At 46.3% G+C, this 11,317-nt stretch overlaps 2 protein-coding genes across 3 annotated transcripts in view; one reads left to right on the top strand and one right to left on the bottom strand.

Annotated features, from left to right (window-relative positions):
- LOC144682622 (PI-PLC X domain-containing protein 1-like) overlaps window positions 1-11,317 on the top strand; it is a 705,325-nt gene that overhangs the window by 304,800 nt on the left and 389,208 nt on the right. The window lies entirely within an intron of this gene.
- slc9a7 (solute carrier family 9 member 7) overlaps window positions 1-11,317 on the bottom strand; it is a 152,237-nt gene that overhangs the window by 7,832 nt on the left and 133,088 nt on the right. For both annotated transcript variants that reach the window (XM_078545120.1, XM_078545121.1), the window contains one exon: window positions 400-505. In XM_078545120.1, the coding sequence (XP_078401246.1) occupies window positions 400-505 (106 nt within the window). The remainder of the gene's footprint in view (window positions 1-399; window positions 506-11,317) is intronic.

Below are 11,317 nucleotides of genomic sequence, written 5' to 3'. Positions count from 1 at the left end.
CCAGACAGTCTAGTTTCTAAGTGGGATGTCAAAAAATTTCTAAAATCTCTCAACCAAACCAAAACCAGTGCTTTTTAAAAGAAAATCCATTATTGATTAATCTGTTTACTAAAATTTGAGAAACACATTTATCTGTATTGTGTGCAAGGTATTTTCTATCAGAATTAGTGCAAATGGCCAGTCGGAGATTTCTTTGGACAACACTGCAGTAGAATAACGAAGGACATGCAACACTTTCAGAAATAAAATCTGATCCAAAAACAGTTCAATTTTCCTACCGCCTTTGCTGACACCTCAAGTGACTTCTGTTTTATATCCATCAAATAAAAGCTAGTATTTATTAAGAAGAAACACACACCTTGGAGTGGGTTATGTGAAATATTAATGGCCAGTACTTACTTCATATGCTTGAGGACTTGTTAAGCACCGTGCTATAGGACCGCACCAGCTGGGCAGTGTGGCAGTGAGTGGGGGGCCACTGTGTGTTAAGATTGGCTTCAGGTAACTGGAAGGTTTCCTGTTAAGGGAGAATTCTAAAAATGCCAAGAAAAGGGAAATTTTTCCAAATGCTTTAAATTAGTGATCAATAATCCCAAACATAAATGCAGTACCTTATCCAGCAGGCTCACAATATTCATTAATCCACAATTTAGCTTTACTGATGAGTTATATTTTATTTTTCTCCTCTTAGTCCCCTATCCTTTTCAAGTCTTTCTGTATCAGGTACCACATTCTTTGCTGAATGAAAGGGTAATATGAAGTTCATGGCTTCCTGTAGAAACCAGCACCAGAAATTATGGGTGGGATTTAACACTCCCCCCACCAGTGGGTTTGAAGGCAGGGGGCATGTTAAATCCAGTGGGTGGCCTGCCCGCTGCCCACCCACCTACCCCTGCCCCCACTGCAATTATACCAGCAGTGAGGTTGGCATTGGGTGGCCAACCCATAAGTGGGCTAATCGAGGCCCTTAAGTAGGCAAATTAATGCCTACTTAAGGGCTTCATCCTGCTGCTGCCAGAGAGGCCCATGCCAAGCAGCCAGCCAACAGGTTTCCCTGGTGTTAGGCAGAGGTCCATCCTTAACTGGCCCAATAGACCCATCAGAGGCCCCATCCCCACCAAGTATAAAACCCCCTCCTGCCCTCCCTCCCTAGCTTCCTAAACCCTGTCCCCCATCTCCATCCCGAAGTTGCTGACCCTCATACAACTCTTACAAAGTTCTGATCCATCGCAACTCGCCTCCTCATCTCCTCACTGCAGTAGCAGTAGTGGCCTCTAAGCATGATTATTCTAATACTCTCCTGGCTGCTTTCCCATTTTTCACCCTCCATAAACTTGAGCTCATCCAAAACTCTGCTGCCCATACCCTGACGCACACCAAGAACTACAACCTTCTGGAGATCTTCCAATATTTGAAAAATATTGAATACTCAAATATTTCCAATATTTGAAAAACATAGCAAAATATCTCAAGGCACTTCATAGGAGTGATATCAAACAACAATAGATGCAGAGCCAAATATCTGGACAGGTGATTAAGAACTTGGTTAAAAAAAGTTAAGGGGGAGATGATAGCGTAGTAGTAATGTCACAGGGCTAGTAATCCAGAGGCCCAGGCTAATGCTCTGGGGACACTGTTTGAATCCCACCATGGCAGCTGGTGGAATTTAAATTCAATTAATAAATCTGGAATCAAAAAAAGCTAGTCTCAGTAATGGTTACCATGAAACCATTGTCAATTGTCATAAAAACCCATCTGGTTCACTAATGTCCTTTAGGGAAGGAAATCTGCCATCCTTACCTGGTCTGGCCTACATGTGACTCCAGACCCACCACACTTAAATGCCCTCTGAAATGGCATGGCAAGTCACTCAATGTATCAATCAACTATAAAGTCTACAAAAAGATAGGAGAAGAGAGAGGTTCTTAGGATTAAGGAGGGAATTCTAGAGCATAGGGGCTAGTCGACTGAAAGCACACAGTCCAGTGGTGGGGGCGAAGGGAGTGGATGCACCAGAGGTCAGAATTGGAGGAGTGCAGAAATCTCTGAAGGTTGAACAGCTGAGGAGGGGTGAGGCCATGGAGGGATTTGAACATGAGGATGACAATTTTCAGATCAAGGCAGTGATGGACCGGGAGCCAACATCGGTCAGCAAACAGAAGCAGCTATAGAGGAAATTAAACCAAGAGGGACTCTAACAGTGCACTGGTTAACACACTTGCATCAGTTTCCTTTGTGTCATTTCGACAGTGTTTATGTTGAGCAGATTGGTGACGATATTTACTTAGGAATTTTACACGAGCATACTAACCAGAAGAAACACTTTACATTAACATGAAGAAATGAAACCTTATGGTTTTAAGACCAGTCACTGTCTTCCAAAAGCACAGAAAATCTGATCATTCAGTTACCCCATTCCAGTAACCAGTGAAGACTAGATTTATTTGAATCTACAAAACCATTCAGAAACAACATCCTGCACGTAAAGTTGCAGCATGTTGGATAGTCTAGTAAATCATATTAAAGCCATTGTTCCAAGAACAAATGATGCCTTTATTGAAAGTAATCCAAAAATTACCACATGGCCCTTCAATTCAATGAACATTAACATCTGTGAAGCAGCTGTGCTGGTGGGAGACTTTAAAATAAATTTGAACACAAGCAGGTTGCAAAACAGTTTTTTTTCTGAACTCTAAATATGAATTTATGACTTCCTTTAAAATTGTGCTCTTCCTTGCAGCTTTCACCACTCTTTTCAAATTGCTTTTGGATGATGATCTATGGTTCCACCCCTCTGATATATTAGCCCAGATCTTCCAGTCTCCTGATAGTTGGAGATCGGACGTGCCCCCCACAAGATGCACTAAGGGACCCCTCGGGAGGTCCCAACACAATGACACAGTCGGAATTGCCAGGGAAGTTTGAACTTCCAAGGCTATTCCCCTGCTCCCCAACTTTGGACTGTTCCGACTTACCCGAATAGTTACCCAGGAATGTTAGACAGAAAAATCTTAGTCTAATTCCTGGATAACTATACAACTGACCCCTCCCAATCACTCAACACTGACTCCCCCAACTCCCACCTTGACCCTCCCAACTCACCGACAACTCCCAACCCAACCTGACTAACCCTCAACACCCAACTACCCCCCCAAGCCTCCGACTTGACCTGACTAGTCCCCACCATCAGACTCTCCTCCAACCCACCCAACCACCACCCAAACCTCCCAACCAACATCCCCCTTGACTTGACCTCACCACCCTACCCAACTACTACCTACTCTGATGCCACCTTACTCCCTCACCCACTTACCCAAAATCGGTTTTCCCATTTTAAATATCTTTATGTCTCTACCTCGGTGGGTTTTTAGCACAATAAAGATGAGCCCCTTTGTGTTTAAACTCAAGAAAGCCTGCTGGACTGAGTTCTTTGCAATCAGCACATAAATGGTTAAGTACAGATGCTGGATTAATAGCTTCATCCTTTCAAAAAACCCTGTTACAGTCAATTGAGGAGGGGAAAAGGCGACTCCTGACATGTGTCCTCACCAGTTGCAGTATAATGAATTCAGATATTAAAAAAAAAACAACCCAGCAAAACTGCAAACATTTTTGCCTCATACTGTTGGACCGTCATAATCTTATCATTTGATCATCTTTGTTACATCTAGACATGACTACTCCAAAGCACGCCTGACAGGTTTCACACATTCTACCCTCTGTAAATCTGACATCACCCAAAACTCTGCTGTCCGTGTTTTAACTTGAAACAAGTCCCATTCATCTATCGCCCCTGTGCTCACTGACCAACACAGGCTCCCCATCAAGTAATGTCTTGATTTTAAAATTCTCATCCTCATTTTCAAATCCTTTCATGGTCTTACCTCTCCCCATTTCTGTAATCTCCTCCAACCCTACAAACCAATGAGATCTTTGCACTCATATGATTCTGGCTTCTTAAGCCTCCCTATTTTTAATGCTCCACCAATGGTGGCCATGCCTTCAGCTACTTAAGCCCTGTGCTTTGGAATTCTCTCTCTAAACCTCTCTGCCACACTTTCCTCCTTTAAGACACTCTTTAAAACCTGCCTCTTTGACCAATCTTTTGGTCACCTGTTCTAATATTTCCTTATGCGCCTCGGTGTCATATTTAGTTTTATAATGTCCCTGTGAAGTGCCTTGGTGGGGGCGGTGGGGGGGGATTAAATTGCATTAGAGGTGCTACATAAGTTGTTGTTGACAAAAGGTTCTCTTTGTATGTGCAAACTATTCTTCCATCTATGCTAACTTATTATTGTATTGCAAGCTTTTGGGGTTACTTTGGTTTATGTTTTGGTGTGTTACGAAACACGACAAAGTACAGAACTGTTCCAAAGAGGGCAAAGGAGAGCCATGTAACTTCTTTAATTATCAAAATACAAGACATAAATTGGATTTGAATTCTCATGGAAGTGCTGTTTTTTGGAAAGATCAAACAATTTAACATTCGCGTTGGTTGCCGCCTTCATCATGTGGGCCAACTCAAGCAGAGCTGATATTTTAATAGGAAATAGCTGGTGCTTAAGTCACACCATCTGCAAATATCCGTGGCTGCAAGATCTGATTCTCATCTAATCCAGCAAAAGGGCAGCTTTTTCAAAGTCATTTTTTTTGTATCCCAGAAGGATACGGTCTTGATCACACTCGAAAACTCACACAGAATCTCACAGTGCAGAAGAGGACCTTCGGCCCATCGAGTCTGCACCGACACGTGAGAAACACCTGACTTACCTACCTAATCCCATTTACCAGCACTTGGCCCATAGCCTTGAATGTTATGATGTGCCAAGTGCTCATCCAGGTACTTTTTAAAAGATGTGAGGCAACCCGCCTCCACCACCCTCCCAGGCAGCACGTTCCAGACCGTCACCACCCTCTGGGTAAAAAAGTTTTTCCTCACATCCCCCCCTAAACCTCCTGCCCCTCACCTTGAACTTATGCTCCCTTGTGGCTGACCCTTCAACTAAGGGGAATAGCTGCTCCCTATCCACCTTGTCCATGCCTCTCATAATCTTGTACACCTCGATCAGGTCGCCCCTCAATCTTCTCTGCTCCAACGAAAACAACCAAAGTCTATCCAACCTCTCTTCATAACTTAAACATTTCATCCCAGGCAACATCCTGGTGAATCTCCTCTGCACCCCCTCCAGTGCAATCACATCCTTCCTATAATGTGGCAACCAGAACTGCACATAGTACTCCAGCTGTGGCCTCACCAAGGTTCTAAACAACTCCAACATGACCTCCCTACTTTTGTAATCTATGCCTCGATTGATAAAGGCAAGTGCCCCATATGCCCTTTTCACCACCCCACTAAAGCGTCCCTCCACCTTCAGAGATCTATGGACACACACGCCAAGGTCCTTTTGTTCCTCAGAACTCCCTAGTGTCATGCTATCCATTGAATACTTTCTTGTCAAATTACTCCTTCCAAAGTGTATCACCTCACACTTTTCAGGGTTGAATTCCATCTGCCACTTATCTGCCATTTGACCATCTTGTCTATATCTTCCTGTAGCCTAAGACACTCAACCTCACTGTTAACCACCCGGCCAATCTTTGTGTCATCCACAAACTTACTAATCCTACTCCCCACATAGTCATCTATGTCGTTTATATAAATGACAAATAATAGGGGACCGAGCACAGATCCCTGTGGTACGCCACTGGATACTGGCTTCCAGTCACTAAAGCATCCTTCTGTCATCACCCTCTGTCTCCTACAACTAAGCCAATTTTGAATCCACCTTATCAAATTACCCTGTATCCCATGTGCATTTGCCTTCTTTATAAGTCTCCCACGTGGGACCTTGTCAAAGGCTTTGCTAAAATCCATATAAACTACATCAACTCAGAAATAAGCTCTTTTCAAAAAGCAACCAAATTCAAATCTAGGTGAAGCATTTAGGCAGAATAGAAATAGGCTAGAACAGTTCATTATGTTGCCTTATTGGATGACAGACATTTTTTTAGATTTTAATTTGAGTGTGTGTACCAGACCTGCTACATGTGAGACAGCAGGAATTGACTGTTAAAAGCAATGTTCCCTCGAAGCAGCTTCGCACAGAATACTAGATACTAGACACAGAATACAGAATACTACGCAGTACAACCAACAAGAGGTGCACAACCAATGTTCCTTTTAAGATGCCTGAGCGCGTGGCCACTGAGTAATCTTAAAGAGACTGCACAGTGCAACAAACAGGCTGTGCACAACAAGGAAGAATTAGAGGCAACATTGGTTAAGAGTAGAAAATAGCTAGGGGATATGAAAACTTAAACTGAAACCAGATGGCTAAATTCTTCCCAATTATACTGAGAGGAAATGGGAGTGGATTAACCTCAACAGAGTGACAAAAATGTCCCGGGTCCAAATCCACTCCCAACAAGAGTAGCTAGCAAAACGCAATAATCAAACAGACCCTTGAGTGCAAGAGAAACTGCTTTTTTCTTGTTGCAATTGACCAATATTTCCAACTCTAGGAAACAAAACTTGAGAGATTTTAATTCCAAACCTTTCAGTCTCACATTTAACATAACAAGTTGGCGTGAGAATCAGTCATTGCAACTGGACACATTCTTAGGCTTTCCTCTTCCACTTTGTGAAATCTGATAAATGACACTTAATGGCCTGCAAACGGCACCTTATCCAGGTCAAATTCTTTTGCAGCCAGATGTCAACTTGTCACGAAAATAGCACCTCGTCCAGGCCAAATTTATTTGCAGCCAGATGTCAGCTTGACACAAGGATAGCTAAACATTGTCCTCTGGACTCCTGCCCTTGTTAAATAGAGGATTCAGGTCAATGAGTTCCACCAAGGATTTTCTTCCAATGCAAAATTCAAAAACAAAACAAATGGCAATGGTGACCTAATGATTGGTTTGAAGGCATGAAACCTGTCACTTAAGAAATATGTATCCTTCTTCCATCTGGGAAACAACCTGGTTTGCTCCCCCCACACCCTCTACAGTCTGGAAGAACGGCAGGTGATCTCCTTGAAACATATACACTGAAACAGGCTCGGCAGGGCAGACGCTGAGAGTCTGCTTTCCCTGATTAGTGTCCAGAACTAGGGGGTCATAGTCTCAGGATAAGGGGTCAGACATTTAGAAACTTCGCTCAAAGTTGTGAATCTTTGGAACTCTTTACCCCAGAGAGCTGTCTTTAGTCAAAGAGTATTTTCAAAATTGACGTCAACAGATTTTTGCACAGGAAGGGAATCAAGGGATAAGTGGATTGGGCTGGAAAGTGGAGTGGATGAAAATGGTCAGCTGTGATCTTACTGAATGGCGGAGCAGACTCAATTAGACATATAACCTATTCCAAAAATAAAAGCACAAGAATCATGATACTCCACTGCAGTACCGAGGGACCACTGCAGTGTTGGAAGTGCCGTCTTCCAGCTTACATGTTAAACCAAGGCCCCATCTGCCTGCTAAGGTGGGTGTAAACGATCCCACTGCACTATTTCGAGGAACAGCAAGGGACAAGTCTCTGGTGTCCTGGCCAATATTTATTCTTCAATCAACATCACACACAAAAAAAAAGAATATTTGGTCATTATCATAATGACCAGGGTGGGGTGGTGGAAGAGAGGGCACAGGCAAGTCATTTTTTTCCTGGCTGGCTTTCAGTGCAGTGCCGGGACAAGGGCTCCAGTGCGGTCAGGACGGGGTGAATGAGGGACAAGGCAGCACCGACTGAAGAAAGTACACAAGCACGTGCTGGGGTTGGGGGCGGGTGGGGAAGGGGGGTGGTTGGGGTACGAGGGAAGCAGCCATGCATTTAGAAAAGCTCGTCAAAAGTGAACATTCTTCCGCAGCTGAGACCGTTCAGCTGCATTTCCACTTGAGCAATGCAAAAGCACGAAAATGCCACCAAATGCTCCATTCCATGGGCGCAGACTGCAAATTAATGTGCGTTTCGGGGGGGCAGCAGAGCAATTGGCCGACTGGGCAAGTTGTAGAATCCCCTTGTGAAAGGTGGCCATGGCGCAGTCACTGGTGGAGATGCACACAGCCCCTTGCAATGTCACCATTCAGGTTTGGACCAGCATCCATCATGGTTCAAGCTAACAGTGCAGTCTTGCAGTGCGGGTTAAGAGAATGCCTGCACCTAAGCTGAGAGCACAACATGCAGTCCAGTGGCCGAAGCTGCCGCTAATTGGTCAGGTGGAGATGGTTGGGGTTTCGGACAGCCAATGAGCGCACTAAACACTGGCCATCCAAGTGGTGGCCAGCACTCTCCTGCATGTGTGAAGGGGCCTTCAGGCTTAACCAAGAGAGGTTCTTAGTACACCCATGCTAACCCATGTGTTTCTCTCTTTGATCCTGCAGGAGTACAATATCAGGATCATGGAGCCTGGTGACCTAGCGGTATGCCTCATGGCGTACAGGGAGCAGAGAAGAAGAGTGGGGCAGAGGTGCCTGGCTCAGTAAATGGAGGAGCACCTCCCTCAAGATGGAAGGGGCGGCAGAGCCTGCTGCATACGCAGCTGAAGATCCAGAGAGCTATTACTCATAGGCACTTTGCTAGACCCAGGGTCTATAGACGGCGCTTGTCATTCCTGCAAATGACCGAGAACCAGTGTCACCGAAGACTGAGTGTCTAGGGAACTGGTTGGTCACATATGCCGCCTGCTACAGGATTTGGCACCACGGGGACATGAGGGCAATCACTGCCAGCGTGAAATTGACTGCAGCGCTCCATCTCTTTCCAGGCTCAACAGGTGACATGTGCGGGATCTTGCAAGCCTCCATGCACAAGCGTATCCAGGTGGTCATGGATGCCATCTTCGCGAAGTACAGAACCTTATGCATTTCAATCGGAGTCAGGAAAGCCAGGAAGCAAGAGCGCTGGGATTTCCACAGATCTCAGGTTTCACACAGATGCAGGGTGCCATCAACTGCACTTACATGGCGCTTAGATCTCCATGGCAACAAGCAGTCAATTACGTCAACCGCAATGGCTTCCACTCACAATGTTCAACTGGTGTGCGACCACCACAAACGCACCCTCTACAGGTCTGCGCATGATTCCCAGGGAATGTCCACAACTCCTACATCCTTAGCAAGACTCAGATCCCTGAAATCTTCCAGGGTCCAGAGAGGCTGTAGGGTTGGCTCCTAAGGGACAAGGACTACGCACAGAGGCTGATGACACCCGTACAGTGGGCTCAGACTACAGCAGAGCAATGGTATAATGAGGCTCATGCTGCGGCCTGGACTTTGGTGGAACAAACAATAGGCATTTTGAAAATGATGTTCCAGTACCTCAACAGGTCCTGTGGAGCACTGCAATACAGTCCAGTGAGGGTGCCGTGCATCACTGGTGCTTGCTGTACGCTATACAATTGGGGAGGGGGGGTGGTGGTGGTGGCTGGGTATGGACCTGGCTGAGGAGGAGATGAAAGAGCTGCATGTCACCCCTGATGAGGAGGACATTGAAGGGATGACAATCATAAGGTCCTCAAAGGCGAGGATACTGGCGATGAAGCCATTGCACTGGCCAGGTGAGGCAGGCATGCTCGGGAGGCCATCATAGCTGCAAGATTCGTGGAGGATGATGACAGGATGCAGTGAGGATAGTCCTGACATCCTCATCTTATATCTGTGAACGTCTGATTCCTGTGTGGCAGCGCACATACCCTCAGTGCTCAGGCTCATGTCATGGAGATGCAGCGGGGGCCCTAATAGTCACTCAATTGCAGGAGGATGATGATGACATGCAGTGAGGACACTCCATAGATCTTCACATAGCCTCTGTGAATGTCTGACTCCTGTCTGGCTGAGGGAAGCTCCCTTGCACTTTGTGATCAGGGTCATATCATGGAAATGCAGCCATGAAACTTTAAATACTTAAATGATCCTTTGTCCGCCTTCAGCACCTGAGCCCTTCAGGAGCACAGTGTCACTGGTCACAGATGCTGAAGAGATGGGGGCCAGCACCACCTTAAAGCTGTTGAGAGCACACAGAAAGAATGAGAGAACTCTGTGATGCCTGCCCATGACATTCTGGCAGCAATGACAAGCTTCATCGAGGTGTAGGCATCACTAATGTGTCCTGTGAGTGCGAAGCCAGATCATCACTTTGGTCTGAAGGTTACACACTGCACAGGGAGGAGGCCCTGGACTCAGACACCTGCCTTTATCTTGTGCAGGAACCAAGGTTTCACATCTGAGTGACAAGAACACTGCTCATCATAACAAGGAGCCATAGCAGGGAAACATTCTTGGGAGTTTATTGACAATAGTGAACATTATGTACAAATGATTAACACCCATGCCCAGGCTGTGCAACTACATCGAGGTTGTGGGTTCATGTCCCACTCCCGGAAACCAAGAACTGTGATTGTACTCGAAAAGAGTTGCAATCTGTGACTGTTGATAACTCGAAAGAGTTTCCCGGAAACCAAGAACTGTGAAGGCACTCGAAAGAGTTACATGCGATCTGTTGATAACTCGAAAGAGTTACATCTTCTTCACCTTCCTAACCCTGCTGCTGCATCCTGGTGCTCTCTCGACATCCACAGTGGAGGTGAAGGCAACCTGCTGACTGCTACGCCCTGTCTGTGACGACCTTGGCAGGTGTCCTCTAGAGGGTCGAGACCTGGAGTGCCCCGGCCTGCTTTTGAAGTTCTGCTGTATGGCAGTGGCACCATCCTTGGCCTGTGGAGCTGAGCTGCTGGGGTCACAGGAAGAGGGAATTTGAATGGGCTGGACACGCCCAAAGTCATCTGGGTGGATGGCCCTGGAGTGTGCACCTGCTGATCCCCCTCCCTATGGGTGCCCAAGGGCCCTTGGCTGACTCCTCGAGGAGAAAGGGAAGCTGGAGTGAAATCGAGCTGCCCTGCACCCTTCTCGCATTGACACTGTTGGAGGCCAACTATGGCAGTGATGGAGTTCAGCTCACGCAGCAGTGCAGGAGCAATGTCCTGGACCAAGGTCTCCATGGCGGCCACCATCCTGCCATTGTTGACCTCAGGGCATTGGCATGCCAGTGCTATCACCTCAGACTGAAGGTGGACAGACTCCTCCATCATGCCTTGCAATCTGCAGTGGACATCCCTTCCTGATGTTCCCAAGCTTGCATTTGCAGCTCCAGCAACTGAGGTATGACCAAGTCAAGGGGCTCCTCATCTGATTTGGACTCAGCAGATTTCTGTCTTCCAGCAGTCCTCCGGAATCTGTGAAGTCCCTGCCTCCATCTGCTGTGGATGTGCTCACCAGACTGTAACCCCGAGGCTACTCTAGAACTAGGTCTCACCCAGGTGAGTGT

The sequence above is a fragment of the Cetorhinus maximus genome, chromosome 7 (genome assembly GCF_964194155.1).
Source record: "Cetorhinus maximus chromosome 7, sCetMax3.hap1.1, whole genome shotgun sequence".
NCBI lineage: Eukaryota > Metazoa > Chordata > Chondrichthyes > Lamniformes > Cetorhinidae > Cetorhinus > Cetorhinus maximus.
The sequence above is the reverse complement of the archived record's forward strand: the minus strand, read 5'-3'. Positions and strand labels throughout refer to the sequence as shown.